The following is a 23,300-nucleotide window of genomic DNA, read 5'->3' as shown; positions in this document are numbered from 1 at the left end:
TCCACGCCATTCCACCACTTACTTTCACTTTTTTACTTTCAGAGTTCAGGATCAGACTCAGAGTTTGGTGAAGCTTCCACCTGCAATACCCCCCCTGACAATAAGGGATCAAAGCTTTCAAAGCTAAAGCGACATCTACAAACCAATCATCCTGCGTGGGGGCGTATTTGGTCATTTGGCGGCCCAGGGCAAACGTGAGTATGTAAATGTGAGTATGTAATTTAGGCCAGCCATCTTGTGTTCGCACAAATCTCCCGGGGGGTGTCGTACATTATAGCGATCTAATTTATCTTATCTGTTATGGATTGTGTAAAACTAAGACATGAATAACATCAAATTAAAAGCACAAAATGAATGCCGACCCACCATCCACCAGTTCAAGTTCCAGCCAAGTTTTTCCAGAGAGATTATTACATCGCTGTTTGACGTGTGATAACAGGCAGTGTGCTAGCATGAATTAACTTGAGACAAATGTGCACATTAGCACTCAATAAGTCATCAAAACTTACCTTTATGCATTCCCACATAGTATTAGCATTTGACACCAAATATGAGGTGAAAGAAAAATGGTAAAAATACAGTAGTAGTCTATCTGTGTGGCAAGAGATAAAGTTAGCACACACACAATGGACAAGCGTCAAGTGAGATGGATGTAACAGAGAAAATCCGGCCACTTTTCAAAATAAAACATTAAAAAAAAATGAAATAATGGAAATTATTTGTTCTTTCTGTGCGGCCCGGTACCAAATGATCGTTGGGTTGGGGATCACTGATTTAGGCCACTGTTTTCCTGCTTTTGAAATCGTTTACAGTTGTCTGCAAGCTTAAGTTCAAGCGGCAGCGTGTGCTCTTGAAAGGATGCAGTAGATGGCAAACGTCCTGCTTAGCAACATCAGATATTGACATTAAAACGCAAGTCCCCACTAGCAAACAAGCCTGGGGGAGACTTCTGTCGTTTTTGTGGGTGAATCAATTTGTTAGCAGGCAATTTTCTGGTTCACTGGAATGAAAGAGTGATTTATTGAACAGATGGGTCGCTCCCATTTGCATTCCGGGGTAGCTTTACCTCAAAATGAAATGGGGTTTTGCTTGGCTTATGTTTCATCCCTCATAAAGTTTGGTGGAATTCAACTGTATAGTTTTGGCTTAGAACTTATGTTTAAGCAAATAAGAAAACCCAACAATTCTGATAAAACTTAAGAGTGACCATACATCAGGGCATACGCTGTAACCTGTAATTGTTTCATTTTATCCACGACGCACGGTGGCCTAGTAGTTGGCATGTTGGTCGCACAGTCAGAAGACCGGGCATCTCTTTGCGGAGTTTGCATGCTCCCTCCATGCATGGGTTTTCTCCGGGTACACTTCCTCCCACATTCCAAAAACATGCATGTTAGGCTAATTGGCCACAGGTATGAATGTGAGTGTGAATGGTTTGTCTACAGGTATATGTGCCCTACGATTGGCTGGCGACCAGTCCAGGGTGCACACCGCCTCTTGCCCAAAAGTCAGCTGGGAAAGGCTCCAGCATACCCCCGTGACCCTCGTGAGGACAAGCTGCATAGAAAATGGATGTTTTATCTGTATAAGCGTCAAACAATCTACTATATGTGCTTGGGTGCCTTTTTTAGCGAGTAAACACTGGGAATGAATACAAATAAAGGAAGTGGTATAAAATATTGACTATGAACGATAATAAAGAGCATGCGAACATCCTTCCTTTTTTACATCCCAGACAGTGCAGTGGGTAGGTTAACTTGTGTGTCACATACTGTGAGCACTGACTTGCCATCATGGGTGAGGTAGTTGTCTGGATTACTGGATTATTGTCTCAGGTGGACTCTGACTACTTACAAGACATGTGCCAGCTTGTATGTTAAAAGTTTCTATTAAATACTTTGGAAGCATCTGGCGGGCGGATACGGCCCCCGGCCTGCAATTTGCCCACCCCTGCCAAGGCTGCCATCCGTCCACTTTTCCATTATTTGAAAATAATTGTGGACTTCACGGACTGTCTTGTGGGTCATTCATGACCGCAGCACCACTAAACGGTTGTGATGTCACTCAGTTTGTGTGTGTATTGATCTGTAGTTCAACACAATCCACAAAATTATGTTTTTCTTATAAAAAAAACCCCAAAACAAAAAGCTCCCACACTTTGGAGACACATGTTCTTAAAAAAAAAAAAAAAAAAGTCATTGGCAATTAAAAAAACATTTTATTTTCCTTACAGCAGTTAGCAATAATTCAACTATAGCAAGCACAAAAATAAATACAAATTTTAAATAATTTCATTCAACAGAGTAGCGTTCCACTTTTTAATTGGGCGCATGCAGCCATGGCTTCCTGTCTTGCCTCTTTGTCATTTGGAAGTCATTAGCAGTTATTGGTTTTCGTTCTCTGTCACGATCAAATCGGAAAAGAAACCCGATTCATATTTAATAAGTGGCAGACGAGAGGATCGGAGAGGAAGCCATGGTGGTGCGCTTGGAGAAGCAGCTAAGCGACAGTGTTAAACATGCGGGGAGAGATGCGGTGACACATGAGGAAAATACCAAAAGCAAGGTGCATTCATGTTCAAAATCAAAAATCATTGCAACTACCATGGGGGGGAAAATACATCTCTCATGTAAAAAGAAAACAGCGTGACAAATGGAAAGTCACAGTTTGTTGTTTTCTCCCTGATGGATGTAAAAGCACGAGGCAACAGAGGAGACAGTGTCCTCTGTGAACCTTTTCTCTGTAAAGTCCAGCTGTCCAATCAAAATCCACAAAATCACTGATGTAGAATTTACAAATGCATTAGAACCTCCAGCTAGAGCCAAAGCACCCTCCCGCTGCCTTGTTGCTGGTCACAGGGAAATAGTTTACAGCCCAAAAAATATATATTCCCAAGCACACACACACACACACACACACACACACACACACACACACAACTTCGCATCGACTGTGACTTCAGTGCATTCATTTGTCTCTGTCAGGCTACCATCACTTTTATTTCCCTTTGTGGGGGCATTCTTTGTGCTCCCATGTGCTTTTGGCTGTCGTACGGAGGTCCGGCAGGGCCACATAGTCTTTCTGGAAGCGGGAATTGGGCGTTCGCTGCCGTTTCCTCTCCCCTTGCGTGGTGAAGAAGGCGTCTTGGAAACGCATGCTAGACGCTGTGGACTGGCAGTGAGAGAAAGGTTTAAGTCACTTGGCATGTCTTTGGAGATAAAAGTAGAGCAGAATCTCTAACATGGAACACAAGCCCACTTTCAATTTGTTTGCATTTTAAATTGTCCCCATAGAAAATAATAGAGGTGTTTTAAAAGTGTACAAAATATGTTCATCACTGTTAGTATTAAGATATAAAAGCAATATAAGACTCAAGTGTTAAGAACCTTTAATTACAAAGGTACAATGTGAAGGCAATTTGCTGCACATATGCGCCTTCCACATCGCACTTTTTAAAACTCTTACTTGTGTAAAAAGAAGCTAACCAATGTTAAACATAAAAACAACAAAACTCAGATACCTTTGACACTGGAGTCTTACTGCTTTGAATGCAAGTCAATTTACTTCATATCGTTTCTGGTGTATATTATTTACTGTCCCTTCTTTGGGAGTATGTGTTGCAACAAGCCAAAGAAAAAGCAAAACACACACCCTGAATGAATTCTTTCATGCCTGCAGGACTGAAATGACTATGACAACTGAAGCGGCATATTGTTCCCTCTAAACTTCGGTCACATTGCACAAGCGCATTTGACTTCCACTGTTCCACTGTATTTTTTTTGCGCTCTAAATGTAATACTTACAAGTCTACGCTTCACCTTTTTAGGCAGGTCTTCGTCCAACGTATAGATATCGTCTCTCTTTGCTAGCACCTGAGAGCCATCCTCAAACTCCACCTGAGACATACACACACGCCCACAGTGGTCATTTAGGGGTGAAAAAAATGCACTAAACTCCAAGGTGGAAAGATGGTGGTCTGCATATCAACACAAAGGATGCCACACTTCAAAACTATTTCATTTCAAAGTCCAAATGGATTCATTTATTAACAAGTATACACTGCACTGCACTACTCAGCATGTTTACTTGTGCCATCACTATTTTACTGCAGCTTCCATGGCCATTATAGTACAGTAGTACCTCGCATAACATAAACCTCCTTTTATATAAATTCCACTGACCATAAAGAATTTATGTAAAGTTTTTGCTTCGTATTACAGAAGAAATTCCATATAACATAATGCCTCAAGTCATGCAAGTTCAGACTAACACTTGGTGACGCCTTCTGACACATCACGCTCTCATTAGCTGATTTTTGGGGCACCGCCTACACTCTCATCTCATTGGCTGAGTTATACAGCACGTACGTGAGTTTGTGTATCCCTTCAAACTCCTTCCTCTTCGTAGTCCCCCTGAAACTAACTTAAACAATTAAGTTAAGTTACAAATTAAAATTTTGCACACAGCATTATCGTGTAGTGCGTGTGCGTTTGACTGTGAGACCAGCTGACTCTTAGACTCTTTGAGTCGCGTTTCGACTCAGGCTTCCTCCTCCTTCCTGCCTCCACTTGTGCTCCTGATCAAGACATCTCGTGAACGGTAAGACTGTTTCTGTTTTTTCAGTTTTATTCATTTACAGTAATCTTATTTATTACCTTATTTTATATTGGAATGTTACTCTACTATGTTTATGCTAACATTTTCTTATATTTTCCCACCATATTTGGTGGACTTTGAATATTTCGAAGTGCCAAAGGGGTGAGTTTGGGAAGATCTTGGAACAGATTAGGCTATTTACATGTATTTTACGCTTCGTATAACATAAAAACCCTATAACATAAAGGTTCTCGGAACGGATTATTTACGTTGTAGGGGCGTCTACTGTACTTCAGAACACTGCGTCAACCTTACTGCATAACCCAACTTTACTTCAGCTTTCATGGCCATCACTTCATAACACAATTTTACTGCAGCTTCCATGGCCATCACTTCATAATACTACTTTACTAAAGCTTTCAAGGCCATTACATTATTTCATAACACTGCATCCACCTTACTGCTGCTCTCATGGCCATACCATCATAACATTACCTTATTGCAGCTTTCATGGCCATCACTTCATAACCCAACTTTACTGCAGCTTTCATGGCCATCACTTCATAACCCAACTTTACTGCACCTTCCATGGCCATCACTTAATTACACTACTTTACTGCAACTTTCATGGCCATTACAGTACTTAACACTGAATCAACCTTACTGCAGCTTTCATGACCATCACTTCATAACACTACTTTACTGCAGCTTGCAAGGCCATTACACTATTTCATAACACTGCATCCACCTAACTGCTGCTCTCATGGCCATACCATCATAACACTACCTTATTGCAGCTTTCATGGCCATCACTTCATAACACTATTTTACTGCAGCTTTCATGGCCATCACTTCATAACACTGCTTTACTGCAGCTTTCAGGGCCATCACTTCATAACACTACTTTACTGCAGCTTTCATGGCCAACACTTCATTACACTACTTTACTGCAGCTTTCATGGCCATCACTTCATAACACAATTTTACTGCAGCTTCCATGGCCATCACTTCAAAACACTATTTTACTGCAGCTTCTATGGCTATTATAGTACTTCAGAACACTGCATCAACCTTATTGCAGCTTTCATGGCCATCACTTCATAACACTACTTTACTGCAGCTTTCATGGCCATTACAGTACTTAACACTGCATCAACCTTACTGCAGCTGTTATGGTCATCACTTCATAACACTACTTTACTGCAGCTTTCAAGGTCATTACTTCATAACACTGCATCAACCTTACTGCAGCTTTCATAACCATCACTTTATAACCCAGCTTTCAAGGCCATTGCTTCATAATACTACATTACTGCATCTTTCAGGGGCATCACTTCACTACACTACAATACTGTAGCTTTCATGGCCGTCACTTCATAAGACTACATTAATGCAACTTTCCTGACTTTGACGGTGGATTGCCTCTTGTTCTTGTGTATGTTTAGTGTTCAAAGTGGCATTGTCATTATTAAGTAGCGGTATGAGTGCTCATATTGATTATGCAAGTCCGGGTCCTAGGGGCGGGAACAGGTAACAAGAGAAAATACTTTTGTCTATGCACATTTTTATTTCCATTTGCACTAAAAGTTAATGGGTTTTTTTGCTTAAGCATATGCGCCATCTATCCACAAAATTTCATTTAAAACCTTGCCATAGTTTTTGCATTATTGTACTTACAAAGTAACCATCAGGGGTTATAACAGTCACCACAAAACAGATTAAACGGTCTATGTCACTGATGTTTTAAAAAGTCCTTGAATGAACTCCTTTAAAAGAACCTCAACTTATGTGAGCAAGTACGTCACAGATGCATTAGTGCATAAGTAATGGTTGACGCCCGGCTCGACTAAATAAAGCTTTAAGTGGAGGCTGCATGACTCTGAGCTTGGTGAATATTTCAGAGAGTTTGAATAATGCACATGGTCACATCCTTCTCTCATTCGCGCATCTCGCTCTCTTCCCATCAGCTCTCACTCAGCGCTCACGGCCACCACAACTTCAGCACTTCCCTTTCATATCTAGCTGGTGTCTTTTCTCTCCTGCAGCCATTCTCATATGGACCTGAAAACTGTTGACAGTCACGATGGTTCGGATGTCGAGGGAGTTCAGCAACTTTGCAGCCACCGCCTTGCTTTTACGCGGACACAACTTTTGCATTTAGCCTACATTTGCAAAGAACAGGAAACTGTGTCAGTGGGTCACCTGTGTGGGCATCATACCTGGTACATGTAGGACACGTTGGATCCCAAATATTTGGCACCGTAAAAAAGTCCATCGGGCCACTTCACTTGAACAGCTTCCCCAACTTCTGGAGGACCCATGTTGACACAATCTCTGCTCTATGAATACAAACAATAATAATAGTGAGTCTGTGGGAATGCAGAGAATAAGTGTTGCCGGTTTTTGACAGTTGTCCCTCTCCAATTTGCGGTTCAAAATTCCACGGCTTCACTCTGTCACGGTTCTTCAAAATAAACAAATTAATATCAATCACTCTTTCATGGTTGAATATGGCTTATTATTGGTAAAACAAAAATAAAATAATAAGGCATACACTGGTCACTCGGTGTCAGTAATGTTACTGTAGCGATGGGTGTACAGTCGTCCCTCGTTTATCACGGTTATTTGGTTCCTGACCCAACCGCTATAAGTGAATGGGAGGAGAACTTTTTTCCACTATGCCATGTTGAACATGCCATTGCTGACTCCATTCAGTGTGAAGGTAATCTAATGTAATGTAATGTAATGTAATGTCTCATCAACGTAACATTATTAATGCCTGGTGACCAGAATACTACATATAACTTGGCTTTTAATGTTAAATATTGTTTTACTAATAATAGTCCACAGTCAAGCACAAACAGCAGCCATTTATTAATTAATTTTAGAAAAAAACGCGATACAGTGAGGGAGCCTTTAAACCACAATGAAGCTACGACTGTATTGTGTAGTTCTGAGCTGCTGTTTAGAGTGTGGGCTACAGAGGGCAGTGACATTCTGCATGCTGGGTTAGAGCTAGCTTTTACGAAATACAGTGTACAGTAAGTCTTGTAAGATATAGTGTCCTGTGTACATTTCAAATAAAAAGGCTCCTTAAGTCATTTTTACACTCATATCGCCGTTAAGACTGGGCCCGTGAGCGTTTATGGTGGCAAAAGTTGGTCCCTTAAATGCATTATTTCTATTTCCTTTATTTTTGGGGGGGAAAGGTGATTGAAAACTGTTGGTCAACCAGCATTCTGAAACAGATGTGTTTGACATTGGAGGTTCCATTGCATTAGCAAAGGCACATTTTGGACTAGCCTGTGATTATGTCCCCTCACAGGGCTGTACCTACACATAACCAAAAATGTTCTGGCTTCCTCACTTTTTTTTTAGCCTCCCATAGATTTACTAGAAGAGAGAGGCGACCTTTCCATTGTGGCCTTAATTAAACACATCCTCACCACTATATCCTCGGGGTAGGTATCATTGGAGAAGGAGCCATCATCAAACATGACCTCGTAGAACATCTGGGAGGTGATCTGTGTGACCTTGGAGCTGTAGTAGCGCAGGTTCTTGTGCTTGGAGATGACCGTCTGACCAAGTGAGATGGGTGCTTGAGACGCCCGCTGCTTCTAATGAAAGACAAAGAGCAAAGAGCAGCAATTAGATGTGAATAAAAGGTGATTACACTATGTAATCTAAATGCCTCTGCTACTCTACACTTCTTTTGCATTTGACGGGTTAATTTGAGGTCTCATACTAATTTAAGCCTCAGGGCAAATAACCAAAAACAGTAGTTTGTTGGACCTAGTGAGATAAATTCCTATGAAAATGACTTTATCAGCGCATTAAATAAACTTCCCTAACTCAAGTTCAACTGTTAGACCTGCACAGAGAAGCTCCATATTCTCTTACAGTATCACACCCCTCACATTTCAGCAGTCATTAATATATGTTCTCAGAGGACAATTCTTCAGCTTGTATTATACTGTTACTGTAAAATGGTTGCTGAAATGTGAGGTGTATTCACTTATTAGAGATACCGTACACTCTTTTTGGTAGCATGGTCATGTGCCCCAATACTTTTGTCCAAATGCAATTCACATTACTACTATGGTGCATTACCACGTCCATGCTGAATGAGCACAAGACAGCTGCAGGAAACACCACAGGCCTATAACTTACAGCCGAAGAGCTCCGCGACTGGTGTCTATGGCAGGTGATTGACACCACATACGGCCAATCATCAGGCTCCATGACAACCCCGGCAGCATGGCCACAGGTCACATGAAAAGAGGTGGGGCACCGGCCGCACGAGCATTGGATGCACGCACCCGCCTGCCGCTTGCCTGCCCAGCGCTTACGACAATAGATGCACTTCTGTGAACACACACAGACCACAACATTGACTGACATGGAGCAGCTCACTCCACTAATTATTTACCTTGAAATGTCACTATGCAATAAAATTATGCATTGGGTCTGCCAAACAGAATTTTTCTAGTTCGGGCCCCAGCCTTCAGTACAATGCAGCAGTCATTTTGACAAATTAAAACAGTATATACACTCCTGATCTAAATTTTAAGACCGGCTGGAAAAAATGCGACAATTTACATTTTGCATTGTTGGATCGTAAGGCGGTTCTAAGTAGAGCTTCAAAATGCAAAAAGAAGAAATGGGAGTAAGACAAAAAAAATCAGAATAAATAAATAGGCTGTTCATCAGCTGATCAAAAGTTTAAGACAAGAGATTTAAAAAAAAAAAAACGAAACCCCGCTAAAATAGAAATAAAATTCTCAAAAGAGAACTCAGTAATGAGCAGCTGTTCCATACTTGTTAATCGCCTCAAAAATTTGATTTGGGCATGCTTGATGTTCCCAGGAGGATAGTGGGAATGTTGCTTCAGGTGGTGAAGATGGCTTCAAGGACGGCATACACTGTCTGCAACTGATGTCCATTTTTGTAAACTTCCCTTGCCATCCATCCCCAAATGTTCTCAACTGGATTTAGATCAGAGGAACACACAGGATGGTCCAAAAGAGTGACGTTATTCCTCTGGAAGAAGTCCTTTGTCAGGCGGATATTGTGAACTGGAGCATTACCCTGTTGAAAAACCCAGTCATTACCACACAGACGAGGGCCTTCAGTCATGAGGGATACCCCCGCAACATCTCCACATAGCCAGATGCCGTTTCACGCCCCTGCACCACCTGACGCTCCATTGTTCCACTGAAGGAAAAAACACCCCAGATCATGATGGCACCCCCCTCCACTGTGTGGAAAACATCTCAGGTGGGATCTCCTTGTCATGCCAAACTTTAGAAAGCCATCACGACCGTCGAGCTTACTTTTTTTTTTGCATCAGAGAACAAAACTTTCTTCCACCTTTCAATGTCCCTTCGAGAGGCCTTGCTTATGCAGCTCAAAGGGAAAGCTTTTTTGCCTTTGCCATCAAGGGATCATGACAGTGTGCATACCTGACAGACAATGACATTGAATTCCCATTTTTGCCAAGATTTTGGCTATTTAAGGTTGTGGTCTTAAACTTTTGATCAGCTGATGAACAGCCTATTTTAGTTCAATGGTTGTTAATAAGTTGCTTACTCAAGACTTGTTGTCTCATTCCCATTTCTTGCTTTTGCATTTCGAAGCTCTACTTAGAACCTTTTTAATCAGAAGTGTAGTGGGGCAGGTACTGATTTCCATGAAACTTTATACGGGGGTGGTGCGTGGCCTTAAAAAGAACATACTATATTTTGGTGAGGACTGGGATAGAAGGTGAAGATAAGCGTAATTAGACAGCCTTTCAGTTGAGAAGCAATCACTCTCTCCCACATAAACTACCACCGAACTTGCTCTCATAAATTTTAAAGAATGGCTTTTTTTCATTATTTTCTTAATTTTGACAAAAAGTTCCATGTCTGAAATAACTTCACTTACATGCATATCCAGTGTTCAAAATTTATAGTTATTAGAATTAGTTATTAGAATGTTATGCTAGAAGTCACCACCATCCTTTAGAATTGTAGAAAAGATTACATTTCCCTAAACTTGTCTGGTATAAATCATTCAATGTAAAAAAAAAAAAAAAAAAAAAAAAAAAAAAAAAAAGAACATACACAACTTCTTACAGACTTTTGTCACTTTCTTGTCATTTAAGACAACCATTCAACTATAAAAATTCACAGAAACAAAAAATTGGCGTATGAATAGAGTTTAGTATGAATAGTCCGTTCGTTATAGTATTGCTATCACAAAAAAATCTCCAGGAGGACTAAGACTTTTGCACAGTGCTATGTTTGCATCATTCAATATAAAAAAAAAATGCTGAAATATATATTGTTTTTCAAGGCAAAATGTAATTGCATATATGGACATAATAGTTTGGGTTAAACTATTATGTTAAACTTAGCTAAACTTCAACCAAACAGAACATGGAATGGGGAAGGAATGTTTTCATGTAATGTTAGTATCCTCAAAGTATGAAATCTGTTCAGACCTGATAAACATTAAAACAGCCAAGTAAGTCTTCCAACAATTCACGGTTTTGACAGTTCATGTTGTTTTCCACAAACGTGATTAACAACCAAGTTTGCAGTGACGGGGTTAGTACTATTTTAATTTATTTGAGTTTACAAAGCAAAAAAGCATCTTTTCATTCCTATCTTAAAACTCACTGTTTTGGAGTCCTTCGGTTGCACCTAAACATCATCAACTGTGTGGTCTTTGGAATGGGGTAAAAGCCTGCTCTGCATTTCCATGTGGGAGTGCTCGATTATGAGTTTAAGAAAAAAAACAAATTAAAACACAATAAAGTGAGTCAGCCTGTGGTCAAGCCTCGGATGTCTAACGTCATTTAAAACCACAGTGTACATAAACAAATGGAGGAGCAGGACAGATCCAAGCAGCAGCGTTGTCCACACACAAACATCTTGTTCCAGTGCTATGATACTAGAAGGAAGGCCCCAAATATGCCCAATCAGATGACATCATCTGAGGTTTTGGCACTGCAGTGTTTATGTTGTGGACGGACATGTCCTGCGCACAAACGCTACCACCATGCATCCAAGCGCAAACACACACAGTGTGGTGCACTAAACAGTCCATCAAGTCCAAAAACATCATTGTGGCGTTTCCGCTCTTGTCAAATCATTTACTCTCCCACTAAAAGGGGAAAAATGATGACATCCTTCCATTATAACCCCCACTATCTGCCTCCGTTAGCATGCCTCCCATCAAAGTCCATTTCCTTCAGAAGCATCTACACTGTGTCTTTAGCTGCACTCTCATATCACTTGGAATGCGACATACTCACTAATTCATTTCTAGGGAATCCTTATATAAATATCCATGAGTTTCGACAGTAAAGAATTAAAGACATTCTATACAGACTCGAAAGCATTTGGCGGTAGATTAACCCCAATGGGAATTAGATGGGTGGTAATTATGTAAATGATACGTCACATCATGTTATTAAAATCATGGAGCTACATGATCAGTGTGCATACAAAAGTAAGAGATATTAGAATACGAAAAAGGACAAGAATGCAATACTGTAATAATGATTTGTTTCAACGTTTAAACAACATTGGAGCTACACAGGCAGTATTTTCAGCAGCGTAACAATTGTAAAACACTCAGCCCTTAAAGGAAAACTGCACTTTTTTTGGAATTTTGCCCATCATCCACAAGCCTCATGTGAACTGTGAGCACACGTCTTTCCCTTTTCTGCGCATTCTAAAGAGAGAAAAACAGCTAACCTGAGAGAGTTAACAATGCACCTCATGGGACACACCTATTTCAACTACAAAGCCCTCTAAAACTACAACAACATTGTATGGTTTTATATGCATGCTGTGACAATGCAGTAATCGGTACATTCACAATAATATGTAATACTTACAGTATTTTTCCATATTTTTTTCATTTTAAACATTACTGGAACTTCTTTCCTGGCTGCATTGATTTCACATAGCCCATAGGAACTAGCGCTACTTCCGTCAACAGCAGCGTGTCAAGTGCGTGTTTGTTTGCGACTACTAATCATGGCAGACTTCTTGAGGGCAGCCACTGACAACTTCTTTTGAACAAATGAGGATCCAGAACCTGATCTTTTTGAGCCTGAATATGCGAGCTACAGGTTTAAGAAGCTGAGCTCGCAAGAAGAGAGTGAAACTTCGTAGCAGATGGGGGGCAAGTCATTACACCGGCATGACTTGGTGGTGTACTTTAATTGTGGAGCTTGCCAAGCCATGCCAACAGAAATTGAGGGTTTCTGCTGCACTGAGTGGCATACAATGATACCATCAATGGAAAGGCTTTGTGTATATATGATGAGGAGGACATTGACATATGTAAATAGAACATTGTTGCTGTTTTTTGGAGAGGTTTTTAGGGCTTTATTGTCGAAATAGGTGTGTCCTGTTACATGCATTGTGAGCTCTCACATGCTAGCTATTTTTAGCTGTTTCTCTCTCTTTAGACTGTGCAGAAAAGAGAAAGACCTGTGTGGTCATGTTTCATATAAAGATTGTGGATGATGGGCAAATTTTCTTTTTAAAAAGTGCAGTTTTCCTTTAATGATAAAAGATGATTGTTAGTTGAAAAGTTTGTTGAAAGTGATTGTCATACAAGTGTAAAACAAAGTCAAGAACTCAAGTGGCAATGTTCGTCTTTGAATGGGAGTCAAGAAACATCTTGTGTATGTTCTTCTCTTTAACCTCTTCATTTGGAAGAATTGTACAATAAAAGGTCTCAAAAAGCGACATGTGCAGAATAAATCCTGTGACGTTTACTAAACTGTGGTAAGTGTAAGCCTTCGGCAATATCTTGCATGAGGATGGTTCAAAAGTCAAGATGCTTTAGAGACCTATTTTTGATATTTGATTCATGTGAAAAGGTATATATTAAACTTTCTGCAAAGGCTCTGAAATGCCTGCTGTGTCTATTTAAATAAATCAGTTGACTGATGCTTTTACTTTTAAAAGACTGTATAAATTTGAAAGCATCAGCTCTGCCTATTTATTGCAGTACAAACAGTATTGTGTCTTACTTTTTGTAACGGTAGCCCAAAAAGTTATATAAATGCTTCATTCCAAATGCTCAACGTTTTTCTTATTAATGCAGCCTCCTTAGCTTTGCACATGTATTTCTGATCTGAGACGTCCGCTGCCTGCGTGCTTGATGACTAACTTGGCCTACATTTCCTCAAGCCTTTTCCCACACCTCCTCTATTATGGACGTCCGTGTGCTGACGTGCCGGCCAGACTGTCTCGTCTACCTATTGAGGCCAGCGTGACAAGATTCTGACTGGCATGCAAACCAATCATGTGTCTGCAAGAGGGCCGTGTTTTGTGTTTGTGTACGTGCAGAAGTGTATCAGCGTGAAGTAATTGTTGGAAAAACAATCTGCATGAGACCACGAATAGTGTGAGAACATTAACATACTTTTATGTTTTAGCGTCCATATAGGAACCTAAGCCTCTTCTCGCAATGCTCGTGCCCTCTCTGGGGTGTGTTCGGGCGCCCGTGTTGAGCCATGCGTTAAGAACATTCCCACCGTAAATTATGGATGTGTGCGCGCCTGTGTGAGTGTGTGTTGTGGTAAAAAGTCAATTATGAATGTAGTGGGCCGCTGCAGGGGCAACGGGTCCAGTGCTGGCCTGAAAGCACGTGGCTTGTGGAGGATGTTGAGGAGGAGGATGTAGAGGAGAATGTAGAAGCTGAACAAAGGAAAGGTATAACATCCATAGATACACACACACACACACACAATAAATGAACAGCTTCATGTTGATGATGCACTGGCTTGTAATGAGGACAACAGCATCTGCCTCATTGCCATGGCAACATTACTTTTTGTGTTCAATAGCGATGGTGAACAATTTCCCTAATTATATTTGTACCAGTGCTTCTTTTTGTGTTTGTGTGTTATTCCTGAACTAGCATCAGCGCTAACATTATGTTCTGTGCTTCAACGCCACGAGCTTCAACGATCAAAGAAAGTTTATTTAAAGACATAATGTGATGACATTAAAATGTTTTACAGAACAGAGAGGGGATAAGTAAAAAGGCCTAAGATTTTAAGTGACATTTGCACAAAGCTAAAGCACAGGAAGATACACAAAATAAAGCCCAATAAACATGATCAGGACAACAAATACACTGTAAAAAAAAAAAAACATATTATAAGAAATACTTTCTGCATAATTAATTTTTCTCATTCATTTTTGTATATTTTATGTGTATTATATATATCAGTATCAGGGTTTCCGCTACATGCAATTGATCGTGGCGCACCGCGACGACAAAATAAAAGTCGCCACACCTTAATTTGTTTTAAACTTGAAAACAATGTTAAGTAATATATTGTATGAATGGATATACAGAGGTGTGAAAAAGTGTTTTGCCCCCTTCCTGATTTTTTTTGCATGTTTGTCACAGCTACATGTTTCAGAACAAGCAAATTTAAATATTAGTCAATGACAATACAACTGAACACAAAACGCAGTTTTTAAATGAACCTTTTTATTATTAAGGCAGAAAAAAAATCCAAACCTACATGGCCCTGTGTAAAAAAGTGATTACCCCCTAAACATAATAACTGGTTGAGCCACCCTTAGCAGCAACAGCAGCAACAACTGCAATCAAGCATTTGTTATAACTTGCAATGAGTCTCTTACAGCGCTGTGGAGGAATTTTGGCACACTCACCTTTGCTAATTTGTTGTAATTCAGCCACATTTGAGGGTTTTCCAGCATGAATCGCCTTTAAGGTCATGGCACAGCATCTCAATAGGATTCAGGTCAGGACAAAGTCACTCCAAAGTCTTTTTTTTTCCGCCAGATGGACTTGCTGGTGTGTTTTGGATCATTGTCCTGCTGCAGAACCCAAGTTGGTTTCAGCTTGAGGTCACGAACAGATGGCCGGACATTCTCCTTCAGGATTTTTTGGTAGACAGCAGAATTCATGGTTCCATTTATCACAGCAAGACTTCCAGGTCCTGAAGCAGCAAAACCGCCTGAGACCATCACACTACCACCACCATATTTTACTGTTGGTATGTTGTTCTTTTTCTGAAATGTGGCGTTACTTTTACACCAGATGTAACGGGACACACACCTTCCAAAAAGTTTAACTTTTGTCTCGTCAGACCACAGAATATTTTTCCGAACGTCTTGGGGATCATCAAGATATTTTCTGGCAAAATTGAGATGAGCCGTAATGTTATTTATGTTCAGTAGTGATTTTCATCATGGAACTCTGCCATGCAGGCTGTTTTTGCCCAGTGTCTTTCTTACGGTGGAGTCAAGAACACTGACCTTAACTGAGGCAAGTGAGACCTGCCGTTGTTTGGATGTTGTTGTGGCGTCTTTTGTGACCTCTTGGATGAGTTGTCGCTACGCTCTCAGGGATAATTTTGGTTGGCCGGCCAATCCTGGGAAGGTTCACCTGTGCTCCATGTTTTCGCCATTTATGGATAATTGCTCTCACTGTGGTTCGCTGGAGTCCCAAAGCTTTACAAATGGCTTACAAACCTTTTCCAGACTGATGGATCTCCATTAATCTCAGTTATGTTTTAATAATTATTTTCCACACAGGGCCATGTAGGTTTGGATTTTTTTCTCCCGTAACAATAAGTTTATTTTAAAAACTGCATTTTATGTTCAGTTATGTTGCTCTTAAATAATATTTGTTTGATGATCAGAATCATTTCATATTATGCAAAAAAATAAATCAGGATGGGGGCAAACACTTTCACACCACTGTATATGCTATATACAATCATGGAAAAAAACAATTATTAGACCACCCTTGTTTCTTCAGTTTGTTGTTCATTTTAATGCCTGATACAACTGAAGGTACATTTGTTTGGACAAACATAACAATGACAACAAAAATAGCTCGTAAGTGGTACATTTTTTGGCAGTACAATGCTATAGCTGTTCATGTAAGAACTGAAGTGATTTTGGTTATTATTAAGAAAACCATGGAAGTTGTTAGATATCAGCTCTTAAATTAAACTCTCATGAGCTATATTTGTTATCATCATTATGTTTGTCCAAACAAATGTACCTTTAGGCATTAAAATGGATCAATAAACTGAAGGAAAAAGGGTGGTCTAATCATTTTTTCCATGACTGTAGATACATAGTCAAACCTGTCTATAGCGGCCACTAAAGGGAAACGGCAAAAGTGGCCGCTATAGGCAGGTGGCCGTTATAGACAGGTTGGCGGCCATTTTGAATTTGTGCGCGCACATATTAACATGTCTGTGATTAGAAGCTTGTTGTGTTTGCAGATACATATAATTATACTGTTACATGTTGACCAGTAGAGGGCACTGTAGGACTGCGGATAAAAGAACAAATAGGCTTGTTATTGTTCTACACCACCCACAGAACAAAGCTGTGCTACTATATATACAGCAGAGTGTCATTACAGCTTTAGTTCATCAGGAAGTGACAGGAAGTGACTGGAAGTGACGGTGCAACGTCACGAGCAGGAGAGCTAGGCTGAGTGCTAGCTGTGAGTGTCGAGAGAGTTGGGAAGTGTGTGGATGTTGGCGTGGATGTAAAGTCCTGCAGTGTTCTCCGCTGTTAATAAAGCGATTAAAGTGCATCTGCGACATGAGTCTCTCCTTCCCCACAATAAGGGGCATTACAGTATTGACCAGCGTACATTGTCTCACACCAGGAAATAAACGGTGTCACTGTCTGCAACAAGCTCCAAAGAAAACGGCTTTTTTTTAATGTCGAACAACTGACAGTTTGTGTGGATCTTGTGAATGATTGTGACTGAGCTAGGTCTCAGTAATTAAAGTCTACACACGATGGCTTCATTGATTAAAAAACAAAACTTTTTAGTGCATGAAGCTTCTGTTTGAGTCGGTATTTTGGCCGCTATATGCGGTCAGATATTGACCAAGGGATACAAAATGGGTGGCCACTGGCCGCATTAGACAGGTGACCGCTATACACAGGGTCTATAACACGTAAATTTTCTGTGGGGATTTTTCAGTGGCCACTATGGGCAGGTGGCTGTTATATACAGGTGGCCGCTAAGACAGGTTTGACTGTATATAGCTTAGAATTTACTCACGTATTGACCACTATTAATTTGAATAAGTAAGTGATAAACAAAATTATTTATCATAATTTTAAAAAATTGCAGACGCAGCAGCGGTACGACCATGCAGCCCACTACACAGCTTCAAAATATCCTAGGGGAAACCCTGAATATTTAATGGTATGACATTTATTATTTATTTTATTATGTCCTGTTAGAAGTTATTTAACAGCAACGCATGTCCAACAGTGTTATTCCCTTACATGAGTGGATGTCATGTTCTGACAGACAATATACTGTAAGTGCTGAATTTAAATATACAGTACTTAGTGAACATTTAGCTAACAAACATCTCATCTCTTATTATATTGAACAGAGAGATCAGTGCACGTTCAAAGAGGCTGCTGTTGCTTTTTCAGGCTTCTGATTGGCTAAACAGCACTTGATAGCCCGTAAATGCATTTTTATGTATTTGTTATGTATTTATCTATTATTAAATTGTTATACCCCAAGCACTTAAGTTTGTTTGCTTTATGTTTGTATACAATAATAGTTATTTGTGAGACTATAATGCAAGCTGAAACGAGCAGGCAGGGTTCATCTTGCTTATCGACTTGAGTTAGTAAGTACCTCACCACTACTTTGCTTTGTGCTGAGCAATCATGGTGCCTAAAGCATAGTGCTAACTATGGTGCTAATATGTCAGGTCTTCTGAGACACACTCAGGCTCTCTCATTAACCAAACACACACATACATACGCACGCACACCAGATGCACAGATGCATGCTCTCACACACACATTTGCACATGGGCAACTTCACACACAAACCCTTCTCGCACCCACCAGTGTTTAATTATCTCGCTTTGATGCGGGCATGTTCATCTCACGTCGTTAATTGGAGCTGTGAACACTTCATTAATTATACGGAGCCTGTCCTTAAGGAGCTGGGGAATCGTGGCACTGGATGCGGGTATGTGGCACCGGATGTGGGTATGTGAGTAAGAGCTGCTCACCAGTTTGTAGCGCTGCATGGGGATCATACTGGTGTCAATGGGACCCCGCTTGGCTTCGTTGCTGAACCTCGCCTCTGGCAGTGCTACTGCACACATGATGTGAGCCCACCTAAACACACACACATATATACACTGACATGACTAAGACACTCAAACATTTGTCCATGCTCTGGGGATCACAGATGACTTTTCCGAGCTAATCACGGAACAAAAAGATGTGTTCTCACTTGTCATTTTGAGTTTTCTTCAGTGCCCCGCCTCTGAGGTTACACAAACAGCATTCCTGAGAAAATATTAAGAGAGACGAGAAAGTAAATGAAGGTTTTAACGAGGCTGCTTTCATGTGTATCTCTGGGTCTGGTTCATAGGAAAATTATTTTTGCACTGATGGAGTCACTTTCAAAAGGCTTAAAGAGTTACTGTTTTTGCTCAGCGCATATCAAAAAAGGAGCACTCGCTGTGATTTACGGCTTATAATGTCAGGTAGCACACGGTATAAACAACTAGCAACATCTTTGTAACAGGAACAGCAACCGGTATTACAGTCTTAAAAATTGCTATTGCAAATAACTCACAAAGAAATAAGTGTGCTTACCGCTGTGGAGATGCCCTCTGCACAGCGATCACAGGACCACTGTTCACTGGCGTCGTCTGCAGCAACACCATAGCAACCTAAAAGGAAGTTGCAATTGTTAAAATTACAAAATACAGGCTGGGCAAAAGTGCAGATCGGTTTCGGAGTGTTTTGGCAAGGTTTGTGGAATGCTGCGGTGTTGAAGGAGGATATTTCAATCATTTACAATATTAAACTGCCTTCAATAAATTTTATTGAAATAAATAATGGTAAATATAATAAAATTTAAACTTTTTAAAGTGTATCATCCCTGTATAAAAAAACCTGCATCATATTTTATGACTCACATTTGCTCTGAAGGGCTCTTCAAACTAGTAATATATCATTTCAGGGGACTTTTTGTAGCCAGTTTTTTGTAGTTTTGTAGTTTTTTGTACAATTTGTAGCCAGTTAAGGACAATAATGTGCCTCAAAGTTGACTATAATACTCCCATAAAGCGAAATTCTCTCAAATGGCTTTAAAACATGAAGTGATAACTCAAAATAGTGTACCTTCAAATTCCCTGTGACCCTTTCAGTGTATGCATTTCTGTTTTGGAGCGGAAATCGGCATAAATGGAGTTGTGTGTTTTATAAACACTTGATAGTAAGGATGCCCCAATCCAAACTTCAGGATCGGCTGCCGATCCGCTGTATTTTGAAGGTCAGATAATATCGGCTTCCGCCGCGAGATTGGGCTGATCCGGCTGCCGTGTCACATTCGTAACTCTGAGCCACACTCCAACGTGGCAGGTGCAGTAATGCGCCTCAAAGCTGGTTGCCACTCGACTCCCGCCACCCGCAAGAAGAAGAAAACGCAACACCACCATGCAGACATGTCCACGGAGTACCATGGTGAAGTTAGTTTCACGTTTGAACATTCGGCTCTGTAGCTACAGCGGTAGTTCCCCCTCACTGTGTCCGGGCTGCGGTGTCATTGTACAGGGATCTCGCACGCAGTGGCAGAGCTACGTGGTGGCCACCCTTTGGTCACTCTCCGGCCACCGCACTGGCCATCTAGATATTTCAGGTATAAATTAATTATTGCCACCACTATGTAAGTAATGGTTTCACCTTGGCCCAGTGGCAGAGCTCTCTGGCTACCCCAGTGGCAACCCCCACGGCTGGGGAGCAATTTTGACAAACGCGGCTCTGTGGTGCAGAACATTAGATCAGCCTAACCGCCGTCCCGCTTGGATGCATTTCACTACAGCACACAACATTCTGTGTGGAGGAGCTGTCGATAAAACCGCGTCCTGCATGAACTGCAAGCGGTAAGTTTTCCATGATTACTTTGGTCGTTCCGGTCCAGTTTTCTCACTATATTAACTTTGACTTAAATTCTGAAGTCTGATTCAGCACACAAATCTGTTAATAATGGAAGCTCTCTGTAGCAGCATGAGTGGGCATGTAAACCAAGGAGTCAGTGTTAAAACAGGAGTACTGATCGGCATATACTTCCGTATTATGCCCTGCGTGGGTTTGGCCGCCATGATGGGGAGCAGAATGCAGAAACTATGCATTGAAAACATGTCCTAGGCACACTGCTCAGCTATTAATTGCACTAATAGACGGTCCAAAAGCAGTGGCGGAGCTACAGGGTGGCCAGAGGTGGCCATGGCCACTAGTGGTCACTCTCCGGCCACCCCACTGGCCATCTAGACAATTCAAATATCAATTTATTGCCACCCATATGTGAGTAATGGTCTCACATTGGCCACCCCCAATGAAAAATTCCTGGCTCCGCTGCTGCTCGCACGAGAAGTGCTGCTCTAACCGCTGGTTGTTTACACTACGGACCGTCAATAAATTACTATTGCGCTAAAGAAAGTTTGTTGAAAAATGTCATATTCTAAATCACATCACAAATTGATCTATAACCATGTCAAATGACCAGTCCTGCCCTATAGGTTTTTTGCACGCCCATTTTTTCCAAGTTTATCCTTTATTGGATGGACTTTATTTTATTAGATGTACCTTTTCTTGGATTAGGCACCTGACTCAGAGTTGTTTGTTTTTTTTGTTTGTTACAAAAGCCAACCAATATTATTGGTCATGCTGTGTAACAAAAAAGTAAATTCGGCAATACTTTGGTTGCATTATTTTTCATGCCTTGAAGAGCTATTTTCAGAAACATTTTCAATTCCACAAATTCATGTTTGTAACAAAAGCTTATTATTTTTTTAAAAAGGGTCGGTACCAGATCGGATCGGATAGGCAAGGCATTAAAAAGAAATCAAATCACAAGCCAAATAATGTGGATCGGGACATCCTTACTTGATAGCAAGTAGAAATTCAACTGCCAGACACAAAGGCTGAACAAAATACACATTGTTTCCACAGATATTGCACATGAAATGTCTTCATTCTATGCAATGAAAGCAGCCCTTAGAGGAACTATGGATCAATGACATCACTCTTGTACTGTATACTTAAAAGCAGCAATGTGATAATTTGGCCTTAAAAAGCCTTGTTTGTAATCATTACTAAATGTCTCATGATCAAGTAATTTAAGTCTCTGATAATATTAGTGGACCAACCTGGACACCTTTCGTGTTATGATAGCGCTTGTGTCAATGCTAATGTTGCTGACTTGTGTGTACTGCTCTGTACAAACGTTGCTACACACAAAAACGCTAACAAGTTGCTTTATCAGAGAGTACAGTATCTGAAAAATGAGTACAGACGGCGGTTGATGGATTGTGTCAAAGTTGTGAAATGTCCGGAGGTTATATCCCTTCTCTCCCGTACTTCGTTATTTTCAGTAAATGCGTATTTGGTAGTGCAGTCGGTGTTAAAAGTCAAAAATAATTTTTTTTCAACAGTCGCCATATTTGCTTAAATATGAGCCCTCTTCTTAATTTTTTTTCGACAGTCGCCATATTTGCTTAAATATGAGCCCTCTTCTTCTACTGCTGAGTCATTGTGATGACACCCCTGCCGAGTGGAGGATGTAGTGCATGAACAGGCATTTCTCTAGTTTAACTCAATGGTTTATATTATTTGAGTGATGTTTGGAGGGTCAAATGAAAAGCTCTGGCGGACCAAATGCGGCACACAGGCCGCCTATTAAAGACCACTGCTGTAGAGCGTTTTATTGCTTTAATGTTTTACATTTTATTAATGGTTGTATGAGGGGCATCTGCAACCCTCCCTTAAATCTTCACTGTTGTTACAGAGATTGTTTTATTAAGGTATAAATATTGCAGTGGTTAACTTTTATACTTGCTTTGCTATCAAGAATGTTAAACCATTACTTGCCATGCACACGAGTCAGACAGTTTGACCCTGGAACTAATACAGTTTTCTATTTCCATCACTTTTAAATGGGAAAGTTTGTTTTGAAAGCCAAACAGTTCAGTTAAACCTTAAAGGTTCTTCCATCACAGCATATTTTACCACCAATGATTTGTAAATTACACATCTTGCTAAATGAGGATTCATGGGGCTTAAAAAATAGCAGCCTTGACTGGAAATTTATACAAAAATGCCAAGAACAAAAGCTGGGAATAACTGAGCCTCGATATGTTTTTCTTTGTCTGATGTGTTTGCAATCTACATATCAAAGCACTCTTTGCGTGACAAACCCCAAATGCCCCCCAAACTCATTGCTGCCACAGTATGCTGGGACAATATGCTTCCATTCATGCAGCTAGGCCTTTGTAACCCATATGGCATGGCTGACTGACACAGCAAAAACATAAACAGTATGAAAGCAGCCACTTTGTGTGAATGTTGTTTTCTTTTGTTTTGATAAATGTCCTTGGTTAGACATAACAGAACAAATGTGTCATGAAGATGGTGGTCTCTAAAAAGAAAAACTATTTGTGATATAAAAGTTAGGCAAACGTGATCTCATTCAAAGCAAGCCGCAGATTACAATTTAACCACCAGAGACATAAAAAATATGGGAGGGAGGTTTTTTATTTGATTTGCATCAAACACAACTTTGTGTACAACTGCTCATCTCTGCTCTTTTCTGCTGTTATCCATCACCAAACCATATGTCCAATCCCACCTGCC

General features: G+C 40.5%; 1 protein-coding gene across 6 annotated transcripts in view; it reads right to left on the bottom strand.

Annotated features, from left to right (window-relative positions):
• Nucleotides 1-2,182: 2,182 nt before the first annotated feature.
• kdm4c (lysine (K)-specific demethylase 4C) overlaps nucleotides 2,183-23,300 on the bottom strand; it is a 44,236-nt gene continuing 23,118 nt past the window's right edge. For 4 of the 6 annotated variants that reach the window (XM_054778183.1, XM_054778185.1, XM_054778187.1 and 1 more), the window contains 8 exons: nucleotides 19,260-19,336; nucleotides 18,892-18,947; nucleotides 18,665-18,773; nucleotides 8,767-8,961; nucleotides 8,043-8,213; nucleotides 6,816-6,935; nucleotides 3,804-3,896; nucleotides 2,183-3,171 (listed from right to left, as the gene is read on the bottom strand). In XM_054778183.1, coding sequence (XP_054634158.1) covers nucleotides 2,998-3,171; nucleotides 3,804-3,896; nucleotides 6,816-6,935; nucleotides 8,043-8,213; nucleotides 8,767-8,961; nucleotides 18,665-18,773; nucleotides 18,892-18,947; nucleotides 19,260-19,336 — 995 coding nt within the window. In that variant the 3' untranslated portion in view covers nucleotides 2,183-2,997. The remainder of the gene's footprint in view (nucleotides 3,172-3,803; nucleotides 3,897-6,815; nucleotides 6,936-8,042; nucleotides 8,214-8,766; nucleotides 8,962-18,664; nucleotides 18,774-18,891; nucleotides 18,948-19,259; nucleotides 19,337-23,300) is intronic. The other 2 variants (XM_054778184.1, XM_054778188.1) reach the window with 2 other exon arrangements.

This window comes from Dunckerocampus dactyliophorus, chromosome 6, assembly GCF_027744805.1.
Source record: "Dunckerocampus dactyliophorus isolate RoL2022-P2 chromosome 6, RoL_Ddac_1.1, whole genome shotgun sequence".
Classification (NCBI taxonomy): domain Eukaryota; kingdom Metazoa; phylum Chordata; class Actinopteri; order Syngnathiformes; family Syngnathidae; genus Dunckerocampus; species Dunckerocampus dactyliophorus.
This window is presented reverse-complemented; position numbering and strand designations above follow the sequence as displayed.